The following is a 25393-nucleotide window of genomic DNA, read 5'->3' on the forward strand; positions in this document are numbered from 1 at the left end:
TATCTTCTTTACCTCATTTCTTCCAACCAAATCCAAACCTTTAAGACCTGATCTGCTCTCTCTACTTTTCAGCTTAGGTTCCTCCCCTGAGGGCAGGCAGATATCCCATACCACGACTTGGGCGGACTTGGGGACTTGGGCCGTGGTGCCCAGGCCCAGAGACCAGTTGGCTGACTCTCCTGGGATGGAAGGGAAGGTTGGAGGCCTTCTAGGGTGGGAGGGCCAAGGCAGAGATACGGGCTACAGAAGTCACTCTGGAGGGGTGCAGAAGATGAGCAGGTGTGGGGTAGGGGGAGCTGGCAGCAGGAGGTAGGCATTTACCATTGCACAGATCACTGGGTTCCTCTTGTGTCTGGATCTTCTGCTTGCTTGATGGCATGAGAACAGACTGGATCCTTAAGAATCCCAGCTCCTAGAACTGAGGATTCATTCTTTTGTGAAGCACTTATTTTTGCCCAGTCTAAAGTTCTTTTTTTTTTTATATGATGTCTGAGTCTTCACTCTTCCCCAAATCCCCTATAAGCAAACAATCACATGCTCTAGCGTATGCAGAAGGAATTCTAATCTAGTCCTTCATTTGTTTGATATCCTAATCAATACCTTTACTGAGCACGACTGTGCACTGAGAGCCTGGGATCAGGTGATGAAGCTGACCCAGTGGCTGACCTCAGGTGCTTACAAGTCAGCAGTAGGTCCAACACTCAGAGCTAACACAAGGCCAGAGCTCAGTCATCCAGAAGTGAGAACACGGTTATGGACTGATGGCAAGCCCTTTGTAAGAGCGCGGTTATCTGCAGGAAGCACATGGAACACTCAAATTGGGCACTTTAAGGAGAGTTTAAAGGAGGCACTATTTAGAGGTGTAGTTAATGTGTAGGGAAACCACAGGGATGACATATCACTGAAGGGCTAGCAAGAGCAGCCCTTTGCTATCTACCCTAGGCTGAAGCTGTCACCCCCAAGCTGCAGGGGTGCTAGGAGGGAGTGGTAAAAGTGGGAACTATGAGGAGGGGGCTACTGACTGGAGCTGTGGCCTAAGCTCGATGGACATACCCAGCTCAGAGCAATCATAGTGCAAAGGTCTGGGGGAAAATCCTACCCAAAGCCTGGACAAGGGAACCTCTATACAGCCCATTGAGGTGGGCCTTCCAGGGCCTAAAGCTGGAGGGAGGAGGATGCAGAGTGTGGCTGGAGAGGCAATAGAAGTTAAATGCTTGGCACATGGGCCCAGGGACTGTGACTCCACAGAGGAAATAGAAACCGCTTGTGCTTTCCTTATCATTCAGTTCTAAATATTTTGAAATTTCATTGTCATTTCCTCTTTAACTCATGGATGATTTAGAAGTACGATTTTAGTTTCTCAGCCTATGGGAGGTTTATATTTTTCTTGTTGACTTCTAATTATATTGCATTGTGGTTGGAGATCATGGTCTGTAAGATTCTTTGGAATGTGATGTGACTCCCTCTGTGGTTTTCTACATGGTTATTTGTTGTACCTCTGAGCTGAGTTTTATAGGATGGGCAGGAGTTTGCCTGGTAAAGAGTGAAAAGCACAGAATCGTATGTTGTGGGAAATATAAATGATCCATTCTGAAGGAACTTCAAAAGTTCCCAGCTCATCCACAGGGCTCCCTGGCATCTGCCTCAATACAAACTGACAGGCTGGCAGGTGGAAGGGTTGGGAGAAGCCAGAGATAACCCAGGTTCCTCAAACACCTGTATCTCCTTCTTATGGCTCTCAGTCTGGGCTAGAGAGACTGTGTTCTTCCAGACCCAGACCTTGGAGAACAAGGTCGAGGCTTTACACACATTAGCTGTGTGACCTTGGGTTGCTCCTACCCTCTCTGATGGCATGTTGTAACCCTATGGGACAGACACTGGTCCATCCCACTGTGTCCTGAGTGTTTGTGGCTCAAATAAGGCCTTGTCTCTGAAGCTTGGTGGGAGCCATCAAGGACCCAGTTGAGGATGTACCCTCTTCTACTGCACAGCCTGGGCACACGACTCCTCTATGAGAGCTCCAAGTGGCAGCCATGTTGTGTCCAGACCTGGGTACCTGTGTATCTGTGGAAGTCTCTGCTCCTCTGTGTGTGTGTCTGGGAAAGTCTACTTCCCCATTTGTGCCACAAGAGTATCTTCCACCCACACCATTTCAAATCCCTTATCAGGACCAACTTCCTGCTCCTGCCTGCCCCCCCTCCCCATAGGCCTGTAGGCCTGTACCCAGTGACTCTGCTGATACAGAGTGACCTTTCCCTGGGGACTCCACAGCCCCTCCTATAGAAAGCACCCCCTCATTTCCACACTCCCCCCAGAATGGGTGACGGTACTCTCCAGCTCTCCCCACCAGGTATCTGGCCTATAGCCAGATGGGGCCCACCTTCCCCTCATTCTCCAAAGGAAAAATTTCTATTTCAGCTTCTGCCCCTCCCTGCCCAGAAGGCAGGCTCTGTCATCCTGAGTCGTCCATCCTGGCACTTGGAGAAAAAAGTGAAGGATACTGTCATGGCAGTTAAGAGGAATTGAGTTTAGATTTCCTTTAGCTTGAGGAAGATAAGTTTCAAGGGAATGTGACAGGGGAAGACAAGGTAGAAAAGGATTTACATTAAAATTCTGTGTGACTTTGGACAATGCATTTATTCTTTCTGAGTTGATTTCCCCTTCTGTAAAATAGAAACAACAAAACAAGAGCTGCGAGGGTCAGATGCAATAATCTTTGTAAACTGCAGAAAGCCAGTCTTTTGGGGCGGGGGGTGCTGCCTTCAAGCATCCGGCAGGCTTTTGTGTAGAAGAGGGTTTGCTCTTGTCCTTGTGGTCCTGGAATGCAGGGGCAGAGACCCAGGCAGTATGAAACACCCAGAACTGTCCAGTCACACAGCCTGGTTGTGCTCCAAGGTGCTCCTCCCTCCAGGCTCCCCACCCACCCTTGGAGTGAGAGGTATAGTTGTGTGCATATGGGCCTTAGGACAATTTCACAGCCCTCTGACCTGACCCCCAACTTGGCCCTGGTGGGCATTGCCCCCTCCCCTAGGTGCATACCCTCCAACCACTTGGGTTAGTTCCCAGCGGAGGTGACAGTATATGTGTGTGTGTGTGTGTGTGTGTGTGTGTGTGTGTGTGTGTGTGTGTTGGGCCGGGGCAGGGGCAGGGGCAGGTTCACCAGTGTCCCAGGCTCAGCCTTCCATAGAGCCTGCTACAAAGCCTGCATAGGAAGTTCTGTCCCACTCTACTCATGATAGATCAGTGGTTGCCAGGAGTTAGAGGTGGGGAGGAGAGTGTGACTATAAAGACATAGCATATGGGACTTTCTCTGGGTCACAGGTCTGTGTCTTAATTGTGGTTCCACAAACCTATGCATGTTATAAAAATTCACAGAACTATATACAAAAGAAAAAAATGAAAAATGAGTGCATTTGGGGATGTCTGGGTGTCTCAGTCAGTTAAGTGTCTGACTCTTGACATTGGCTTCAGGTTATGACCTCACAGTTCATGAGTTCGAGCCCTGCATCCGGCTCTGCATGGGCTCTATGCTCTTATGCCTCTGCTTAAGATTCTCTCTTTCCCTCTGCCCCTCCTCTCTCTCAAAAAAAGAAAAAAAAAAGAAAAATGAGTATATTTGGTGAAATCCAAATAAAGTTTGTAGTTTTAAATGTCAGTTTCCTGGTTGTGATCATTACTAAATGCACTGAGGGAAGCCGGGGAAAGGGTACACAGGAGCTCTGTGTCATTTTTGCAACTTCCATGTGAGTCCAAGATTATTAAAAAAATATTTTTTTAAACACTGACTAAAAGACATATCAGTTGCAAGTTGTGGATCTTTGGATCCTGATTTGAACAAATCAACTGTAAAAATATTTATGAAATAATTAGGAAATTTGAATGACTTACTTTTGATAATATTACGGAATTATTGTTATTTTAGGATTTTTTTGGTAAGTACTTGTCTTTTAGAAATATAAACAAAAGAATGTAAGGATGAAACAATCTGATGTCTAGGATTTGGAGGGAAAGTAGGTGAGGGTAGATATGAAACCAGATTGTCATGTGTTAAAAATTTTTTATGCTGAGTCATAGGGACTTGGGGTTTGTTATACTATTGGCTCTACTTTTGTATACATTTTAATATTTCAACAGTAAGTTGAAAATTATTAATGGCAATATATTTAATTTTTTTTTTTTTTTTTTTATTTTAGAGAGAGAAAGAGAGTGCATGAGTCGGGGGATAGGAGAAGAGGGAGAGAGAGAGACTCTTAAGCAGGCTCTATGCCCAGCATGCAGCCTGATGCTGGGCTGCATCCCACAACCTTGGGATCATGACCTGAGCCAACATAGTCAGACGCTCAACTACTCAACTGAATGAGCCAGCCAGGCACCCCAAAACTCATAAACAGTAATAGGTAAACTTATCAACAATTAAATTACACAATAATTATTACTTATTTAAATAATAAGTATTTACTTATTAACAATAATTGAGTAAACTTATTAACAATAAGTTTTAAAAAGGAACCACACAAGGGCAGATTTCTAGGCCTCTCTCATAGAGATTCTGTTTCAGTACCTCTGGGGTGGGGCCAGGAATCTGCTATTTAGCAAGCTACCCAGGGATATTTATTCAGAAGACTAAGGTTTGAGAACCTGTGCTACAGATTGAATGCTTATATCACCCCGTCAAATTCATATGTTGAAACCTAATCACCAGTGTGATGGTATTTGGAGGTGGGGCCTTTGGGAGGTGAGGACGATATGAGGGGAGAGTCCCTCAGGAATGAGATTAGTGTCCTTGCAAAAGAGACCCCAGAGAATACCCTTGCCTCTTCTCCCATGTGAGGACACAGCAAAAAGATGGCCATCTGTGATCCAGGAAGCAGGTCCTCACAAGACTCTGAAGCTGTGAATGCCTTGACTTTGGGCTTCCCAGCCTCCAGAACTGTGAAAAATAACTTTCTGTTGTTTTTAAGCCAACCAGTCTATGGCATTCTGTTACAGCAGCCTGGACAGACTAAGACAACCGCTTCCTGTTCCCTGTTTTACTTGTGGGGCAGAGTCAAGCTGGAGGCCCTCCCAGAGGCCCGGGGTGCTGTCTTCTAGTAATGATAGTAGTAAATTAGTGTAAACGTCTTACAGAGACAGCACGGTGGAGTGAAAACAGTATACCCACTGCATTCATTTGTTCATTTATTCATTCATTCCATAGTATTTACTGAGGACTCATTGGATGTCAGGCACTGCATTTGGCAGACATGCTGTATTTGCCCTTGCTGTGTGGGTGCTGACAAAAGCCTCAGTCTTGTGAGGATTTTCTACCCGGTCCAGGTGTCCCATTCCACAGCTCATAAAACTGAGGCTACACTAAGGTGCCTGGCTGGTTCAGTCAGTAGTGCATGGGACTCTTGATTTCCGGTGTGTGAGTTCAAGCCTTACTCTGGGCACGGAGCTTACTTAAAACAAAAAGGAAAACAAAAACCTGAGGCTACAGAAGATCATTACATGCAACCAAAAGAGATCTGCTCTTAAAGGGGAAAGTCCTTGACTATCATCACTTGGTCTAACTTCCTCAGAGTAAATGGGAAACATGAGGCACAGGGAGTGAAGGGGATGGGCCCAAAGATAAATAATGACAAAAAAGCCATTCAGTGAGCTTTTTATATACCTGTGCTTGAGATGCATTTTCTCATTTCTTCCTCTCATCAGCCCTGGGAGGGAGACAGGTTTGTCTTTCTAGAGCTGTGAATTGTCCTTCCCTCCAGAGGGAGAGAAGAAGGAGTGGGCAAGAGAGAAAGAGGTTATGCTCAGGGGGAAGAAGGCAGTGGGCATGTTAGGATGACACCCCACGCTCTGCCCTACAGCTCTCTCTGGGAGGACCACTAGGTCCCATCTTAGCTTCATTTCCTGGAGGTGGGAAAACTGCTCCTCCCAGCCAGAAAGCAGCTGTTCAGGCAGTGGGTGGGGCCCTGCTTCTAGGACTCACACTGCACCCTGTGGAGTCTGAATTCCACAGCAAGTACAGCCCGTGACTTCCACAGTTGTTACCCAGCTCCCCACGGGGCTGCATTTAGGGTTTCTTTCAAGAAACAGCTTAAGGTGTGCAGCTTTGCCCCAGGCTAAGGGAGATAAGAGTTCGCTCTCCTCTTCCAGGGAGTCTTCTTTCATCACACCAGCTGCCTGGAACCAATCCTCCTCACGGGGGAGCCCTTGGCACAGAAAGTTCTTAGTGCTTTGCAGAAAGTTCTCAGGACTTCCTGGTGAAGCCCAGGAGATTGTCTTCCCCTTTGGACAGTAAACCCTGAAAAGTGGGCTGTTCCTTATGTTACTCTCTCCTTGGAACCCTGTAGCAACAACTGACAGTTGTAAGGAACTTTTTGGTTTACAAAGTGCTTTCACCTCTCTGGTCGTTTTTGAGTCCTGTGACAAACCTGGGAGGCAAGCAATGGCTCCAAAAGGTTTTCGAAATGACTTGGCCAAGAGCCACAGCCTGAAAATGGTGGAGCTGGGACCCAGCCTCCTAACTCCAGTCATGGGTCTACCCCGTCCCACACATGAGTGTTTAGCACATGTACTGTTTAAGAGCTACCTCATATGACCCACTGGTAAATCAGGGAGAGAACAAATTGGCTTGGAAGGGAGCTAGACACTTTTCTAAAAACGGTCTCCTGGGAAAGTAGATGATAGCACAGACATTTGTGCCTGGATCCATGTTAGAGTATTAACAGCATTAAGTTCACCCACCATCCTCAGTAACCTTGACACCACCTTAGATTTCTCACTCACTCTTTTGAGACCCTTGCAAAATCTGCCGGCACAGGTCATATTCCACACATTCTACAGATATAGCACCCAGGAGAGAAAGTCATTAAGGTGAGCTGCAGGTAGAAGGGGAAAAAAGAGAAAGACACAAAAAGGAGACAAGATACAGAGAGAAGGGGTTCAGGAAAAGAAGGCTATCTGAGGGTCACTTGAGTGGAGGGTCTCTGCCTCTGGGAAGAAGGTATATGGTAGACCACCACTGAGATACCCAGAGCTTCCGTGACCTTGAAAGCAATCCCCTCTCCACAGGGGTGCCCAGAGGACACAGTGCAGGCTGCTGGCTCTGAGACAAACTGAGAAGGGCGAGAAAGTTCCAGCCAATCAATCCCAGCTCCAATGGGGTGTGAGTCCCCCAGCAAGCTCTGTAGCTGAGTTCTCATCCATCCCCCATGCCTGCCCAGCTACCATACATCATCCCCCTCTGCTCCCTCACCACAGGCAAGAGCAAATATGCACAGGATGGATAGAGAGCTTCAGCCTACACAGGCAACACACAATTCTCTGTACAGCTGCAGGGTCCAGGCACAGATAATCCAGCGCAACAGATAATCCAGTATTTGGCTCCAGGGGTCACAAGCTGGGGAAATCTCAGCTCTCAAAATCATACAAGGAAGCCATCTGGACTCCAAGAGTCTGGGAAGGCCTCTGCTTTCCTCTGTTGTCCTTCAAAGTCCTTCCCTGGGACTTGCTAGGAATAGCCAGTCTCACCCCAGAAATCTTTCCTAGAAGCAGACAATAAGCCCAACCATTGTTTTTCAGATAGTTACAGTTGGGTTGCCTGGCACCAAGGTGCAGAGAAAATTTGCTACAAAGAGATAGAAGGAATGTTGCTACCAACACCCTGTGTGACATTGGGAAAGTCATGTTGCCTGGTCTGGGGCCCTTTCTTTCAGGTGTATAATCACTACTTTATTGCAGGGGTTCCCAAACCAGGCTGAACTGTAAACTTACCTGGAGATTTATTTTTTAAATAGTTTCCCAGGCCTCACCTCAGACCAAAAGAATCCATATTTTAGTGGTGGGGCCCAAGAATCAACATCTTTGACAAGTTCTTTAGGTGTTTTTGATGCCCAACCAGGTGGGAAAATTATACGCTTTAGGCCTCTTAAAAGCTGTCAAACTGTTAAATCTAATGAGCTAAGTAAGCAGAGTTCTATAATCTGGAAGAATTTGGTCTCCGATAAGCCATCTACAAATAATCAGGCAGGCCCCACACCTTGGCCTGAAACTCCAAGTGTCAACTGGCTCCTGACCCAGATGTCAGCTCCTAGGTGCTGGGTTTATTTGCCTGCCCCTACCACTCTCTCCCCTGTCCTAGGTATGGGCACTGATCATCAGGACAGATAAATAGTGCTCATTCCAACCTGTATACTTTGGTCTGGGCTTAACCCAGTCTTCCCCTCCTGGCTCCTACCAGCCAGTTTGTGAATCCAGCCTTGAGAGCCCCAAATTCCTACTGCCATGCTCTCTGACCTGATAACTATTGCTCAAGTCTCTTTATATTCATAGAAAAGAATTTCTTGAAATGAAAACATAGTGCAGGAGAAATAGCACAATAGAAACTTGTGTTTAGAAGTAGGTCCATATTCTAGAAGTAGATCTGTGTTCTAAAAGTGGAAGATCCCATCTCCTCCATGTGGAGATGTCTGCCTTGAAAAAATGAAGTATTTAATCTAGCAGCTATGATTTTGCTGCACTTTTATTATGTGTGAAGCATAGAGCTAAACACTCTACATATGCTATCTCATTTAATCCTTTTCTTTTGAGATAATACTTTTTTTTTTTTTTTTTTAATTTACAGATGAGAATACAAAGACTCAGAGAAGTTGGGTAACTTGTCCAAAGGCAGACCTGGGATTCTAATTTACACCTAATTCTTAACATCTATGATGCTGTCTCCCCATAACAACACTAGCAAAAGTAATCTGGGGATCACAGTGGATCCCAAGAGTCCAAATGATGCAGCAGTGATGTTTCAAACCAAGGCAAGGGTTTTTTTTTTTTTTGGGGGGGGGCAGTGGTTAAATGAAATGCTTGAGGGGGTACCACTTATCTCTGATAACTGCCATGGCAGATATAGAAGGCTGAGGAAAAGTGAGTATCACATCTGTTGAGAGGGAGACAACTTCTGGGCAAGCGTCAAGGTTCAAGTCAAGATGTGATGGGAACACTGTGATGGAAACCAGCCAGGTGACATGAAATCAGGATACGTGTAGAAGCCTCGAAGTCAAGAGTTCCAGGTAGGAAGAGCCATGTTTGACAGCTGATTGTGGGGAGATAGTCGAGGGTGGGAGTGGGGACGTGAGAAAAGGGCAAGGTGGAGGGGTTACTAAGGTGACCTCAGTGAGTGGCAGTGTGAGGAGATGACTGCCAGGTGGGCCATGACAACTCCTGAAGGACCGTCACCCTAAATCCACTCTGGTCATCCCAGTAGGTGACCTTAGGCTCAGCTCCAGGCCCCAGTGGTGAGGCAGTCTTTCCATAAGCAGGGGCTAGGGTTTTCAGTCATCTCAGGAAAGACAGAAGGCAGCTTAATCTGCAGCAGAGGGTGCCAGGCAACTTGAGAGCTGTTGTCATATCCCAGCAGGAGAGGCTGTGAGGTAGAAAAGTGAACAGAGTTTGCTGGGAGGCTCAGCTATGGTGGGCAGAAAGAAGCCCAGCAAGATGACAGGAGTGAGGGGTGGCTAGGTCTCAGTGCTGGTTGGGGAAGAACTTACCATCACTCAGAGCTGTTTCAGCAGGGCTCACGTCAGCTAGCAGGGTGGACAGCTCCCAGACCCTGGAAGTTTTCAAACAGTTGCCCAGTGGCTAGGAGATGCTGTAGAGAGAGTTGTCGTCATGGCGAGAGGTTAAACTAGACCACGGTTTTTCAGCCTTTCTTGGGAACTGTTTCTTCAAATGACAGCTTAGGCGAAGTCCAGTAAATACAACACTGCTTCTCAGGTTGAGTTTGGGGTAAGGACCAGGCTCCCAGGATTCCCACCTCTAAGGAACTGTTGGCATTTCCTGAAGCACAGTTGAAAACTAGCAACTGGACAGTCTCTAAGATCCTCTCTCTCTCTCTCTCTCTCACTCTCTCTCATCTGTCTACCAATTATCTATCTATCTTAGGCTCCATGCCCAGCCTGAAGGCCAATGCAGGGCTTGAACTCACAACCCTGAGATCAAGACCTGAGCTGAGAGCATGAGGCAGATGCTTAACCAACTGAGTCACCCAGGTGCCCCTCTAAGATCCTTTTAATTAATTTCTTTTCTTTTTTTATTTTGAGAGAGAGAGAGAGGGAGAGAGAGGGAGAGGCAGAATCCCAAGCAGACTCCATGCTCTCAGTCCAGAGCCTGATGTGGGGCTTGATCCCACAAACCTTGAAATCATGACCTGAGCCAATATCAAAAGTCACATGCTCAACTGAATGAGCCATCCTGGCACCCCTAAGATCCTTTTATTTATTTATTTTTATGTTTATTTTGAGAGAGCGAGAAGGGGAGGGGCAGAGAGAGAGGGGAGAGGGAATCCCAAGCAGGCTCTGTGCTGTCAGCATAGAGCCCGACGTGGGACTCAATCCCACAAACCTAAGATCATGACCTGAGTGGAAACCAAATGTTGGGAGCTTAACTGACTGAGCCACCAAGGTACCCCGGGCTAAGATTGTTTTTAATGTTAAAATTTGGTAAGCCTTGGGGTGCCTGGGTGGCAGTCGGTTAAGCATCCGACTTCAGCTCAGGTCATGATCTCACACTCTGTGAGTTCGAGCCCCGCATCGGGCTCTGTGCTGACAACTCAGAGCCTGGAGCCTGCTTCAGATTCTGTGTCTCCCCCTCTCTCTGCCCCTCCCCTGCTCATGCTCTGTTTCTCTCTGTCTCAAAAATAAATAAAAACATTAAAAATAAATAAATAAAATTTGGTAAGCCAAGACAGGAGCTTGAACATGCTGTGCTGGTACCTTAAAATAATTGTCTTGCTCCAAAAGTTTGGACATTGTCTCTCAGTTCTTCCTGCTTACATACCCTGAAGCTGGTTGCCTCCTCTGATGGCCCCATGGTTTTGTTTTCTATGTGCAGCGTCCATAATAAGAGCAAGCAAAATGCCCGCTGCCTGGGGCTGGGACATAATCACAGTGTGTTTGCCAGGGCTAGATCTCATTGTGCAAGGGATGTTTATAGACACAGGTGGTCTGAGCTGAGCAGTCATCCAAGAGGAATTTATTCAACATTCGCTGGGTATTTTCTCTCTCTGTGCTAGGCTTCATGGGAAGATAATGTCCAATAAGATGTGATCCCTGTCTCCGAAAAGCATCCAGTCTATGGGAGAGACAGCCTTGTAAATGTGGAGCACAAAATGCCGGGGAGTCACAGAGGAGCACATAATGGGCAGCAGGGAGGGGGGCAGATGTCAGGGAAGGCTCTGGATGCTTAAGTGGAGTTTTGAAAGACATAGACGAATTAACTTGATGAAGGGGAAATGGGCAGTTGAGGCAGGCAAAAGTATCTAAAAAGACCAGAACAGTGGTAAGAAGAGCACAGTGTATTCAAGGAACTGCTGGTCATCCAGAATGTCTGGAGCTAAGGCAGTGGGTGGGGGTCTAGCACAAGATGAGCCTGGAGAAGTTGACCAGATCCTGAAGCTCCTGTGTCCTGTGAGCTGATCCAAAGGGCCTTGGTTCTGAAAGCTCTAGGGAGCCCGGGAGGCTTCATAATGCTTCAAACCAATTTTTCTTGCAGCCCTTCTAGTTCCTGAGGTCCAGAGAGTTCAGAGGTAGCCCTGTGAATGTGAGGGATATGAGCCTGCTCAGTGGACGTTACCAACGACACCATTTAGTCTGGGACCTGGACAGTCACTTTCTATTCCTGGCTTGGCTCCTGATGCAGGCAATGACCTTTAAGCCACCTCTTCCCTTTCTGTGCCCTAAGCCTCTCCTTCAGCAGAACAGGGACAAAAATGCTGCCACCACCGTGCCACATTAGAATTGCCAAGACCAGAGTGTTCCATGCAGCACAAAGCAAGTTCTCCTTAGAACACGAAGCCTTTTGAAATAAAGTTTGGAGAAATCAGAAATGTTTAACGCATGCATTTTGTTCTTTAGTTGACAGCAGGAAGATTGGCATACCTGTGTCTCAGAGCAAGGGCTGATTCAAGAGCCACCCATGACTTCCCAGGGCCTGAGCTGGCTGCTGGAGCTGGGGTTAGGGGTAACTGGGAGGCTGCCATCTTATCTGAGCTGGAAGTAGGGGAGGACAGGGTTGGTGTAGAGAGCAGCAGAGCATCTCACCAACTAGGGATTGAGATAATCCATGCAGAGGGCTTACAAAGCGACTGGCACGTGGTGAGCCTCCAGTCATCTATGCTAGTGGTTACTGCTAACGTGTATATATTGTGAGGTCAGCTCTGAACTCATCGGGCCTCTCTGTATGGAGCACATACTCTTTGAGACCTTGATATCGTCTACCTCTTATTCTCTATTACAAGCATAAGTGCTTCATGGTGGGTGCCATGATCTGGCAAGATGTGCATCCCCACAGTACCCAGCAGTGTTCTTTAGCCTTCCTTGCCCCTCTTCTGAGATGGCACTGGCCTTATATTATAGTTGTTCATGTCAGTGTCTCACTTGCTGAACTGTGAGCTCCTCAAGGGAATGAGCCTATATGCTGCACCCAGAAACACTCATGCTTAGCTTGACCCTGCTTCAAGTCCTCAGCACTTGCTGTTCTCTCTACCTGGGACTTATCCTCAACTCATGTATCAACTACCACCTCTGCTGAGTGGGCTCTCCTGACCACTAAGTTACTGCCTCCACTCCGCATTCTAGCACACTATTTTTTTTTTTTTTTAATTTTCATAGCACTACCAGTATTTGAAATAATCTTACTGGTTTATTCATTTGTCTTCTCCACAAGGAGATAAGCTCCATGAAAACAGGGGCCTTATTTATCTTGTCTGTTGTATTCCCCAGTTTCCTAGAACTGTGCTTGGCATACAATAGGTGCTCAAGAAATATTAACGGATGCTGAATCAATGCTAAATTAAATGACTGGGGGTGGGCATTTATACCTCCCCTCCAAGACTGAATAAGGTCAGGGTTGTAGAGACTACAAAAAACAGAACATGTGGTTCCTGCTTCCAAACTGGTTGAAGAAAGAAGCAGAAGAACTAAGACCAGGTGCCAGATGTGAAGCACAATGGCAGAGGGAAAAGAGACTCAGGCTGCGGCCAGAACAGAGCTTGAGGGCAGGGACCATCCTACTCATCTTCCTACATGGCGGTTGGAGTAAGCGCTCTGTGAGTGCCTGCTGAATTGTCCTGGGCAGACAGCCCACTGTGGTAATGCCAGCGGACTGGTGAGATACAGACACTGTGTAGAAGCTGGCCTCTTGGTTTGCAGATATTACTACTCAGTAAGTTCCAATCTGTGGATGTGGAGAGATTCACTTAAATTCAGAGTATTTAAATATAGGTACACATACAAGATCATGTTTTGGCTAAAATCCATGTTATTTATTTATTCAACAAACAACTCAGTATCATCTATGTTCCAGGCCATGTCCTTGGCACTGGGAATGGAGATAAACTCTGGCCCTCAAGGAGCTCACAGTCTAGTGGGGAAAAAAAGATACATACATAAATAATTATACTTTAAAGTACGGAAAGGGAGACCACTATGGGAGGCAAGAGCAAAGGAACCAATCCTAAGGTTAATGTCAGTAGGAAAGAAAGATCTGGCTAATGGGAGGGGTTTTTTTGTGAAGAACAGATAAGGCAGTGGTTCTCAAAGTGTGACTGGTGAATTACCTACATCCCAGTCATCTGGAGCACATCTTAAACGCAGATTCCCAGCACCTTCTGAAAAGATTATGATTCAGCAGGGTGGGGGACCTGAGAATCTGCATTTTAAAGTGCTCTAGGTAATTCTACTGCAACTTAAAGTTTGAGAACTTGTGAGATAAGGTTTGCTCTTTACACCAGAATGAAGAATGATCTCCGCATCTGAAACACCGATTTGATCTTTAATGACAGGAGGGGGAGGAGAAAAGAGTGGTATTGACATTTATGAAGCTCTACTGTAGTCTACGTGTAAGTCTGTTTAAATTCTCACAGTAATCCTATGAGGTAGATATTATTATGGTCCACATTTTACAGATCGAGAAATAGAATCAAAGGCTTTAGATAATTTGTTCAACATTACAGAGCTAATGAATCCCAACACGACATCTGAGCCCAGATTCACTTAACTCTAAAACTCGTCCACTTCCCGTAACATCATGTCACACCAGGGTACAAATTTACTGACTGTCACAATTTTCTTTTGGTTCTTTGCCAGATCTTGCCAGGTAAGTTATAAAGAACAGCCAGATGGCATTTTGACCATGTCCAATATAACTGTCCATGTATACATTCTTTGCTGGCAAGTGGGGATATAGAGCAAAGCTGGGAGGAACGAGCAGCCAATTAATTCTTATTTCTTCTCCCATCATCTTATTTCTTCTCACACTCTGGTGGAGGTGTTATAAAAATGTACTATGGCCAAGAAGTGGGTCCATCCAGAGGGAAAAGCACACATCGCTGGATACCCATGAAAGCAACTCCAACCTGATGTCAAAAATTCCTGGGACTTGAAACATCCAGACTCAAGTTTCTCAAAAAATGAACTGTCAGAACAGAGGCAGATCCAGAATTTGCATTAGGAAAGAGCTCAACCTTTAGAGAAACTGTGAAAGGCTAGCAGCTTTTTCAGCTTAAATACACACGATCTCTTTCTACACACAGACTCAGAAGTACAACAAAACAGACACAGCTCAGAAAACAATGGAAAGACCAATCCCATCTCAAGAGCTTAGAGACAGGCCCAACCTATAAACAATCTTCCATAATAAAGAACATATACACACACAGTCTAAAACTCCTGGTTACATTCTCACTTACCAATTCAGTGTCACACAGGCAAACTGCAGGCAGGAGCGGCAAAGTTGGAGCACATCAGATCAGGAAAAGGAAAGGCATAATAAAGGGGGTCGATGACAATACTGGGGGGGCTCTGGTACCTCAGATTCAGAAGGCTGGTGTGTAACCACCACCCTCTTCTATCACTGAGCTGGGAGCCACAACAATGACACTACAAACCAAATGTGAGTTTTCAGCGCTGGAGAGCTCCTTTCTTGTATTTGGCGTTTCAAGCAACTGCTGAGTCCAAAGATAGGTTTTGATCAGTCCACTGATTCACACTGACACCAAGGGCAGCACAGAGGTTAGATTTCACTGTTTAGTGTAAAAAGACTGTAAGCCAGACTTTATTTTATTGCTACATTTTCCCCACACCCAATCTGGGAACATTTGCTTCCACCTACTTTTTCATTTAATACTGGCATGGTTTAGAGTTGTTTAAAACAAACAAAGCAAAACATGCAAATCTGGATCAATCCTTTCCTTACAGAAGTGTTGATTTGTTGACACTGTACTGACTCCCCCCCCCTCCAAATACACAGCTTCTAGAGGAGGAGGTACCACAAACTATGGTTTAACAGTACGCAGGCACCATACTGGTGTATTTAACTACACCTGAAATCTACAAGACCCTCCAAACCAGCTACACTAAAGGCAACTCTGGGGACATGTACATTAAGTCTTAATCCTGATAGCAATATCTGGTTGTTCTAGATTCTAAACAGGATATTTGGGCTACGCCTTTGGTCAGCCAAGGGGCACACAGGAAGAGTATGCAAAGCCCACGTCTAACTACAGCAGGTCGTCAAGCTTATTACCCTGTCACAAGTTTATACATATGAGGAACTAATCATTTGGGAGCTGTACGGTGCATAGCACTATTACACTGTGTAAAGTCAAATCAACCATCCTGTGGATCCTTAGCTCTCTCTGGTTATGACCTCAAACACTTAAAAAGGAAAGCTTAAATACGCTGGCAGATAATTCTCACAATGTCTGCTACCTTCATTCCTGAATATCAAGTAAAAGGGCTCACCTCCATGACTACTTCTTGCAATAAGCACACAGGTCAACTCATTAGAGACTGCTCCTTATACCTGTTAAGCTCTAAAAGTTCAAGGGGAAGGTGGGCTTCAGAAAACTATCCAGGGCTGAGCAGACGCTGTAAGCCAATCCTTACAGCTCTAAGTCTTATCCTGGTTCTGGGCACATTTCAGTTCTGCTCCAAGTCCACTTTGCTCCAATTCAGCGATGACAGACATATATTTGAATTCATTTGGTCTGAAGTTAAAGGTCTCCACTAACTCGTAGGTCTCCTTCCGGTCAGTGGCATAGAAGAGCTGAACTTGGTTGGCAATGCACTGTGCCTCAGCAACATTCTGTAAGGTAGAAAGAGTAATGAGGTCCTTCCCTGCACAGGGCCATAAAGCTCTATCTCTGAGTCCTGTGGCAGGTGGAGGGGCCTTACCCAGGAGTCACTGCTTCCAGAAAGCTTCTCTGACTCCTTGACATCCAAGTCTTTGTTAGGTGCCCCTTGTCTGTGCATCCAAATTACACCATGCTGACCTCTACCATAGTATGTATCATATTAAATTGTATGTCCTTTTTTTTCCCTCTTTTGCTTTTTTTGTGTCTTCCCTAGTATGAATTCCTCAAAGTATGTGCTTGCTCTACATTCCTGCACATGGTCACATCTGGTTAATGTTTGCTGAATAAAGTAACAAATATGTCAAAAATGTTCCTTTTCATTCAGTTCCTCAGTAACTGTTAGGTATATCTCTAGGGAGGGAAAAAGAGCAATAGTTACCCACCTCCAAGAACCAGTTTGTGAGTCAGTACTAAGTTCTTGACTAACCAGACATACTCTTGAATAAACACTGTTCCTGAAACCACCTCAGTCAGAAAACTAGTGCCAAAGTCAGCTGTGTGGTTCTACAGTTTGTCCACAAATTCTAAGACACTTTTTTCTTTGAGGGAGCCTAGTTTCCCTTTCCTTGAGTGTAGGCTGTACGTACTGACTTGCTTCTTCCAAATGGACCACGGTGAAATGAAGAATGACTTCTACTAAGTCACAGAAGACACTGCAGCTTGTGTCTTGCTATCCCTCTTGAATTACTCTGGGGAAAGTCAGTTGCCAAAGTCATTAGGACATTGGAGTAGCCCTATGAAGAAGCCAATGTGGCAAGGAAATGAGGCTTCTTGCCAACAGCCATGCCATGGGGTTGGAAGTGGGTCGTTGAGCCCAATCAACCTTCTTTTCAGATGACTACAGCCTGAGCCAACATCCTGGCAGCAACTTCATGAGAGACTCTATGCCCAGAGCCATCCAATTGTACTGCTCCTGAATTCCTGACCCACAAAAACTGTGAGGTAATAAATTTTTTTGTTTTAAGCCACTAAATTTTGGAATAATTTGCTATGCAAATCTACCAGCAAAGCTCCACGGAAGAGAAGGGTCCACCTTCTCTAAAGCTCAGCGGTGGGGAAATGGTACACTCACTCTATGTAACAGAGATAGGGTCAGGACACAAGGTACACTCTCAAAACCTTACAAAAGAACTACCTCAAACAACTATTACTTTTGCTTCCTATGCAATCCTCTAGTTCTAGCTGGTCAGAGGCACTTACTCATCATCACTGTGTTCATATGGCCAAAACCCAACTGCAAAAGATAGTGGGAAATTCCCACTAAAACTAACTGCCAAAAGTGTGCTATGTCTAGCTACAGAATGATGAAAATGGATTTATGAATACCATAGGCTGCTTTACCTCCATTCCCTCCCATGGGGCTTTCAGGTAATTTCTCACAGGCAGGGACTAATCTCTGAGACTGGATTTTCAATCAAAAGCCTTCTTCCAAAACTCTGGGTATTTCAAATTAATAGAATTTTAGAGCTGGAAGGAGCCTCAGAGATCACCCAGTCTTCATTTAATAGGCCAGGAAGTAAAAGAAGATGAGGCTCAGGGATGGGTCCAAGGTCATATGACTAGCAAATGGCAGAGCCAGGACCAGTCCTCTGGACTGCTAGACTGGTACTCCCTCTACTTCATCCTGATACTGTTTCTGGTGGGGCAAGATAATTAAGACTGGTCAAGACTGACAACTACTTCATCAATTTTACCTTTCCTCTACTCAAACATGCCTCAAGAGTAAACCATTTCTAAAGCAAGTGCACTGCCATAATTGGAGGCAGATACCACTACTTTCTGGTCCTATGAACTATAGGGACCTCCAATTATCAACTTTAATTCAAGGCTCAGAATAGTGGAGGTAAGGGTAGTTTTAGCTGTGTTCATTTTAGAACAGTGCTGTCCACACTGCAGAGTGCTAGGGGCTCTGTGGAGGTGGCTCAGGTCCCTTTACCTGTGTCAGCTGTTATATCAGAGATTTTACATAATAAGATTTTGTTTGGATAAAGGGTTCTAACCACTAGTATGGGAGACATGTGTATTTGTCTCTCACAGAGGGTTATGGAAAGCCCCCTCCCCCTGCCTTAGGTCTCAATATGAAGCAATAGTCTCCCTTTCTAGGACCCAAGAAGATAAACACATTCATTCCTATGTTGCTCAATAAGGAGGTATATTAAATAGACTGATTCTTCCCTTTCTTTCAATCTTCATAGATACTATCAACTTACTAAATCCTGTCCATTTTACTATCTACTTTTAGGGCCCCTCTCTCTCCATCACCCTTACTACTCTACTTCAGGTCTTCCCTATCTCTTGCTAACACTATTGCAACTGTCTTCTAAATGATCATACTGACTAGGCTAGAACTAAAATATATTTAGGAAGCAAATAATTAAGGTAAATGGCCTTGATGTCCAACTTTTTATGGGTCACTCCCTGTTCAAAAACCTTTAATGACACTTTCATGTTCTCAGGATAAAGCTAAACCTCTACACACAACCCACCAAATGTTCCTTTTAATATATTAGTTATATCAAAAATCATATATATGTATAAAAAATATCATATATATATATATATATATATATATATATATATATACACACACACACACATATGATACCAAACTGTAATACCTCCAGTCATTTTATGCCTCCGAGCATGTACTTTTGCTATTCCCTTTGCCTGGAACATTCTCCCTCACCTCCCTTTTTATCTGGCTAAATTCCTGCTCATCTTTGAGATTCAGCCCAGGGATCTAGGATCTCCCTCCTCCTCCTGGGCCAGGTAACAAACGCCCCCTGCATAAGCATCCCAGTACTCTACCCTAGCACTGACTGCATTCCAATGAAATCATCTATTGACACAGAGGTGGAACCAAATAAGGTTTTCAAATATTCTACTAAATTTCGGCATTAAAGTTATCAGTTCTCAATTCTGTATGTTTCTCTTCATTTGCCTTACTGTTTTTGGAAGTACTATGCCAAAGTGCAAATTCATGAAAGAGCAGCAAGGGATCATATATTCATATTACATCTCTATATTTCCCATCTCGGAGTCACAGGCTCTACAATAAACTCTATCATGTCTAGTTTTGTATTGCGAGTAAGAAACTCACAGTCACATTGATTTCTATGAGGCAAATGTATATTGTTTGGCATGCTGTCCAATACTATAAGGCCAGGAAGCAAATTTTAATCTTGATGAGGCCTGTGCTGCAGTTTGAGACCACCAGAGTGAGGTGGTAAAAATGCCAGAGCAGAAGGGCCTCCTGTGACCTCTAGAGTCCACACTTTCAATATGGTTAGATGCTGGGCTTTGCTAAAGTCCAGAAAAGAAAGTCTCTGTGTTACTCCCTCCTTCCTGTGGTCAAATCTTAAACCTTGTCATTAGCAGTAACCATATCCCCTCCAAATCTCAATTTGAAACATCCACAGTTGGTCTATATTTTCCTATCTTTTAAGCTCACTCCCACCTTCAAAAATCTTTTAACTCCACCAGAACTCACAATTCTTATGGTCTCTAAACCTTCCTTATGTTTTCACTTCCCTCTTTAGCCAGCTTGCATTCCACAGTCAGTAATTATAATCATTCTTTTGCACTCACCTTTAACTTCCCGGTCTCTTATACTTCATTAGACCACTTGGCTGAACTATAACCCCAGATAAATCCAAATCTCAGCCCTCTCTCTGTGCCTGTACCCACACAGCCAGTCTCTCTTCCATTCTCCTAGACCACATGTTGACAAACACTTTCTGTAAAAGGACACATGGCTAGTATCTGAGGTTCTCCTGGCCCTACAGTCTCTGTTGCAACTACTTAACTCTGATGTGGACCTAAAGCAGCCATAGATAATATGTAAATAATAAGTATGGCTGTGTTCCAATAAAACTTTATTTATAGACACTGAAATTTGAATTTCAAACTGTGTTCCAATAAAACTTTATTTATAGACACTGAAATTTGAATTTCAAACACTTTTCATAGGCCATGAAATATTACTCTTCTTTAGTTCTGCTCCTTCCCCCTCCAACCATGTAAAGATATAGAAAACATTTTTAACTCACGGCCCTTCTAAAAGCAGATAATGCATTGGATTTGGCCCACAGGCCGTGGTTGCCAACTCTGTCCTGGAAAACCATTTCACTTTCTCTTTTCCACTCAATTGTCCAACACCTATTCTTCCACCTTCCCTCTCAGCTGATGACCTTTCTTTCTAAGCAATCTAGAGAGAACTTCTTCAAGATACCACCCACACCTTTATCCACTTAACTGTATTTGTGTCTGTATATATTCTGGCTTCTCTCCTATTATGATATTTCTGGCAAAGATCAATCCCTCATTTCCAGACTTGCCCACTTAAAAATACTTCAACAATTCTCTCCTCTTTCTCCTGAATTATCAGTATTTCCCTCTCTACTGAATCTTTCCACCTGCATATAAATATAATGTTATTTCTCTCATATTTAAAACAAAAACATTGTTGTCCCCACATCTCCCACTCCAGCTGGTGTCTCATCCTCTCCTTCCCTTCACAGAACCATCCTTGAAAAGACTTGTTTATGCTTACTCTTTGTAATTTTTCTTCCCATTCTCTCTTAAATGTACTCCAATGTTGCTTTTGTCCCACCACTCCTCTGAAACTGTCCTTAAAAAGCTCGCTAATGACTTCCATGTTGTGACATCTAGTAAATCCTCAGTCTTCATCTCATTTGCACTACCAGCAAGTGAGACTTGGCCAGTTGAGCATTCCCTATTCCTTGAGACATTACATCTTAGCTTTCAGGGCATTTTACCATCTCACTGACTATTCCTTTTAAATCTTTGCTGAAGCTTCCTCATGTCTCCAGGCTCAGTTCTTAGGCCTCTTTTCTTTTTATCTTCATTTACTTCCTTGGTGATTTCATTCAGTCTCATGGTTTTGTTTTTGTTTTTAATGTTTACTTATTTACTGTGAGAGAGGAGACAATTCCACACACAGCTCAATCTCACAAACCCACAGACCATGAGATCATGACCTGAGCCGAAATCAAGAGGTGGATGTGCAACTGCCTGAGCCATCCAGGTGCCCCCAGTCTCATGGTTTTAAATAATAATCTGCCTGCTGACAACTCCCATATTTATATCTCCAGCCTGGACCTCCCCCCTGAACTCCAGGCTCACTGGAGTTCTACTGCCTACTGCTTGGATATCTAACAGTTATCTCAGATTTAATATATCCAAAATTGAGCTCCAGATCTTCCTCTCAAATCTGTTCTTCCTGAAATCTTATCTAAGTTAATGGCAACTCCATTCTCTTGGATAGGATTTTGGGTGACTGCCAGTTGAGTGTGATGGTGGAAAGAAGAATGGGAGAAATAGGACTGAACAGTTTTAGGGATAATAGGGAAGAAGAGTTCCAGTTCTGGTTCCAGACTTGGGGCTTACTGCTACTATGAGATACCAGCTGAGTGTCCTCACTTTTTCCTTCTCTGTAAGTGGCTGGTAAAGAGAGAGAGGAAAAATAAATGGGTGCTGTAATGAATCTTGGGGGGGGGGGGGGGGGAAGAGGCACTAAAGTGTCCACTGTCTTGAGGACATCCTGAACTTAAATCCTGCCAAATAAGAGAGACAGAAATGAGCAAGGACTAGACAAACCAGCTGTACAAGAACCATAAAACTGCTCCTGGCCCTGGATATACAGAAAGAACAAACACAATGGATATCATTACCTATGGACATATGGTTGATGCTCTACAGGAAAAGGAGGAAGAGAAATCACTATGTATGATGAAGGTAGTACACATGAACAGTGTGCAGGAAGATAAGAGATTGAGAACTATTCTAGACTTTGAACTCTTCCTTATACTTAAGAAGCCATTTGCTTGTCCACACTCTCTTACTTGAAACCCTTCGGGCCAGATGTGTTTTGGAGTCAGAATTATTGTATTCTATAAAGGCGATAGGTACATTAGGCAACACCCCATAATCAAACACATTAATATTTCCTTAGTAAAATGTATGACTATTCTACATCAAGTGGGATTAATAAGGACTATAAGTGGCCTTACATCAGTTTAAATGAAGATTTAGCTACCAAGTAAGTTCTAGTCAGGTAAGGTTTTGTGACCAAATGAATTATGAGGAAACCTTGTTTTCAGAGCTTATGGACTTCAAAATTGTGAATAAGTGATTGAGTTAGTGATTGCACTAACTTCAACTTGGAGGAGCTCTTGCGAGACAAAATTATGACCAACTTTAAGTAAGAAACAAGTACATGTAGGTCTCTGGAATTTTACCTCTCATGATCTTTGGCAGAAGGATAGTACCTTCAGGGCCACCAAGTAAATCCAAAGAGATGAAAGTTAATTCTTACCAGAAATGTGGTATCCATTTCTGCTGTCATCAGCACTATGCCCTTTTCCTCCTTAAGTTCAGGGTAGTGATATAAAACCAACTGGCTGGCTGCAGCATCCCCTCGGGTCTGTAAGGACAAACACTTATCAAGGCTCAATAAGGTACCACCACACAAAACTGCAATTTCAGAGCAATAGAGAGTCTGGAGGAAATTTGGGCTCTTAACAGCCCCTTGGGTGGCCAGTGAGTCAGAGGACCAGTAGGTGGGGGGGATGGTCAGGCTTGCCAAGGCACCGTGAAACTGACAGTTTGCACAGTGTTATTTGTGTCTTCAATTGAAAAGGGTTTGGCTTTTTTCCCAGAAAATGTTTACAGTAGGCAGTGAATCCTTCATCATGGCCATATATTTAAAAACAAAACGGCACAAGCAGCTACCAAATCAAGTTCTAAAGAAAGCAATATGCCTGCGTAATTGCCACTTTTATGGACTAGTGCATTTCACAGTTGAAATCTACTCCCCTTGGCTGGCTCTGAAGACTGAGCTCTTTTAAGCTGCAGCAAACAGCTGGAGAGTTTGCACATGGGCCAGATTTGTAATGTGCAGTTTTAAAATATAATCTGAGTGGGAGATAGGGGGGAAAAGAAGAATGGGAACATCATAATTTCATGAAGAGTGGAGAGGGTAGTGGTTATCAGACCTCAGTCCAGACTAGGAACAGAGGCTGGGTTCAAAGTTAAAGCCTTCATATAGTACAGGAGGAAACAACTATACATTTAAAAAAGATCTCTGGGTTTCATCTCTAAATTTCAGCAAGAGTCTTTCTAACTATCAATACCTAACTATTGCTAGGGTTCAGCCTCTCAGTTTCCCCCCCATATACTTCAAATATATTGATCATTTTGATCATAATTATGTTTCTGGATTTTTTTCTTATACTTGTCTAAGAGCTTCAGAAGGGCAGGGACCTTGTCTCACAGGTCTCCAAGTCTGAACATCATCCCTAACACAGTGGCATAATGGTTCAGTTCACAGAGTTTTGAGTCAATCAAATCTAGCCCTGGCACCTATTACCACACTCATCTATATTAGCTTCCTAACTTCCTAGCATGGGCTCATGTTCTTCTCTCTAGAGAAATAATGACAGTAACTATCTCATGGGACATTTGTGAGGATTAAAAAACATGATGTATATAAAACACCTGGCATATAGTAAGGTGTTTTGTTTTTTTTAACAAACATGATACAATTTTAGCATATAATCACATGGGATAAGAAGAAACTCTTATTCTTTTTTTTTTTTTTTTAATTTTTTTTTTTTAACGTTTATTTATTTTTGGGACAGAGAGAGACAGAGCATGAACGGGGGAGGGGCAGAGAGAGAGGGAGACACAGAATCCGAAGCAGGCTCCAGGCTCTGAGCCATCAGCCCAGAGCCCGACGTGGGGCTCGAACTCACGAACGACGAGATCGTGACCTGAGCCGAAGTCGGACGCTCAACCGACTGAGCCACCCAGGTGCCCCAAGAAACTCTTATTCTATCTTGTACTTCTTTTTCCCCAGTGTTCAAAGCCATTATAACACAAGCTTGTGGATTTGGGGGCCAGATTTGGTCTCCAAATATATAATATAAATCCTAGTTATGATCTGATTTAAACTACTGACTTCTTTTTTAAAAGTTTCAAATGCTTTGGATTGAATTTCTTAATTTAATATTTGGGAACAAAACAAAGAAAGAGAAAGGATGGAAGGAAGCAAACAAAACGACACCTATGGAATGGAAACTATGCATCTAGCATCTTGGAAAGTGCTGACTTGGTTAATAAAACACAAGCAAGACATGGAATCTACCTTAGGGTTAAAAAGATAATCATCATAGTTCACCCATGTTTGTTAAGTGAGGCACATGCAGCAAATGGTATAGAGGTCTGGGGAAGAGACACAAGAGACCAGATGCAGTCAGAAAATATGTTTTGGGGTCTTTTCCAATTTCTAGGTATTGACTAGGGTCTAGACAGCTAGCCCGATACACAAAGTATGACAATTCATCAATACCAAAGCAAATACTGCTGGGAGTTAGTAGATACTGTGTCCTCAAACCTCAGCAAGGGCTCATAGTCCCACAAAGGAAGACTCCTTCTTCTAGGGGATGAGTACAGGCCACCTACCTGAATATTTATAAGTGCAGTGAAGTGGAGTTCAGTACCTGTCCATTGTCCTACAAAGAACTCATAACCTTCCCTTCTTGGTAGTGCACATAGAAACTATGGGAAATAAATACACAAGGATATAGATGAATAAATAAAATCATTTGTTCTACGTCCAACCACTTATATCATTTGCTCCATTTCTTCACTGTTTGGTCTTTAAACACTTTTTAAATTATGAAATTCATAAATGATAATCTAACAAATAGTCATATGCTTCCCAATCCACCTAAGAATGAAAGCATTAGAGATCCAATTGAAGGTTTCTTTCTCTGTCACCCATTCTAATCCCATTCCAGAGTAACATTTATCCTGCATTTGGTGTCTGTCATTCTCTTTGAGGTTTTTATACTTTAAAGTGCATGCACATATCCATAAACAAGAAATATTACATGTTTAAAAACCTGTTGCATGTTTAAAAATTTAAATCTTACCAAACTATACGTACACTTGGCAACTTGCTTTTTTCACTTCACACTATACTTCTGAGATTTGTCTATGTTGATAAATAAAACTCTAACTCATTAATTTTCACTGTTGTATGAAATTCTACTCTAGAAGTTTATCACAATTTATCTGTTCTTCTACTGATAATATGAGTTTTTCAATTTGTAAACTTTCTAATGCTGAATTAACTTTTGTTCCAATTATTACAATTGCTTTCTATTCTATCATTTGAGGCTGATACTGGAGCATGGTTCT

General features: G+C 43.7%; 1 protein-coding gene and 1 long non-coding RNA gene across 5 annotated transcripts in view; both read right to left on the reverse strand.

The window, feature by feature from the left end:
- Window positions 1–9041: 9041 nt before the first annotated feature.
- LOC122227251 lies at window positions 9042–12134 on the reverse strand. Of its 3 annotated transcripts, XR_006205942.1 has the most exons (4): window positions 11913–12134; window positions 10749–11566; window positions 9525–9625; window positions 9042–9400 (listed from the first exon to the last, which is right to left on the reverse strand). It is a non-coding gene; the product is annotated as an uncharacterized LOC122227251 (long non-coding RNA). The 3 variants fall into 3 exon arrangements; XR_006205941.1 differs by lacking the exon at window positions 11913–12134 and having other exon boundaries at window positions 10813–11893; XR_006205940.1 differs by lacking the exon at window positions 11913–12134 and having other exon boundaries at window positions 10749–11893.
- Window positions 12135–13275: 1141 nt separating this feature from the next.
- ATPAF1 (ATP synthase mitochondrial F1 complex assembly factor 1) overlaps window positions 13276–25393 on the reverse strand; it is a 28404-nt gene continuing 16286 nt past the window's right edge. The window contains exons 7-9 of one of the 2 annotated variants that reach the window (XM_042951525.1): window positions 24653–24748; window positions 22506–22613; window positions 13276–16119 (exon numbers count right to left, since the gene is read on the reverse strand). In XM_042951525.1, the coding sequence (XP_042807459.1) occupies window positions 15925–16119; window positions 22506–22613; window positions 24653–24748 (399 nt within the window). In that variant the 3' untranslated portion in view covers window positions 13276–15924. The remainder of the gene's footprint in view (window positions 16120–22505; window positions 22614–24652; window positions 24749–25393) is intronic. The other variant, XM_042951526.1, reaches the window with a different exon arrangement.

Source organism: Panthera leo, chromosome C1, assembly GCF_018350215.1.
Source record: "Panthera leo isolate Ple1 chromosome C1, P.leo_Ple1_pat1.1, whole genome shotgun sequence".
Taxonomy (NCBI): Eukaryota; Metazoa; Chordata; class Mammalia; order Carnivora; family Felidae; genus Panthera; species Panthera leo.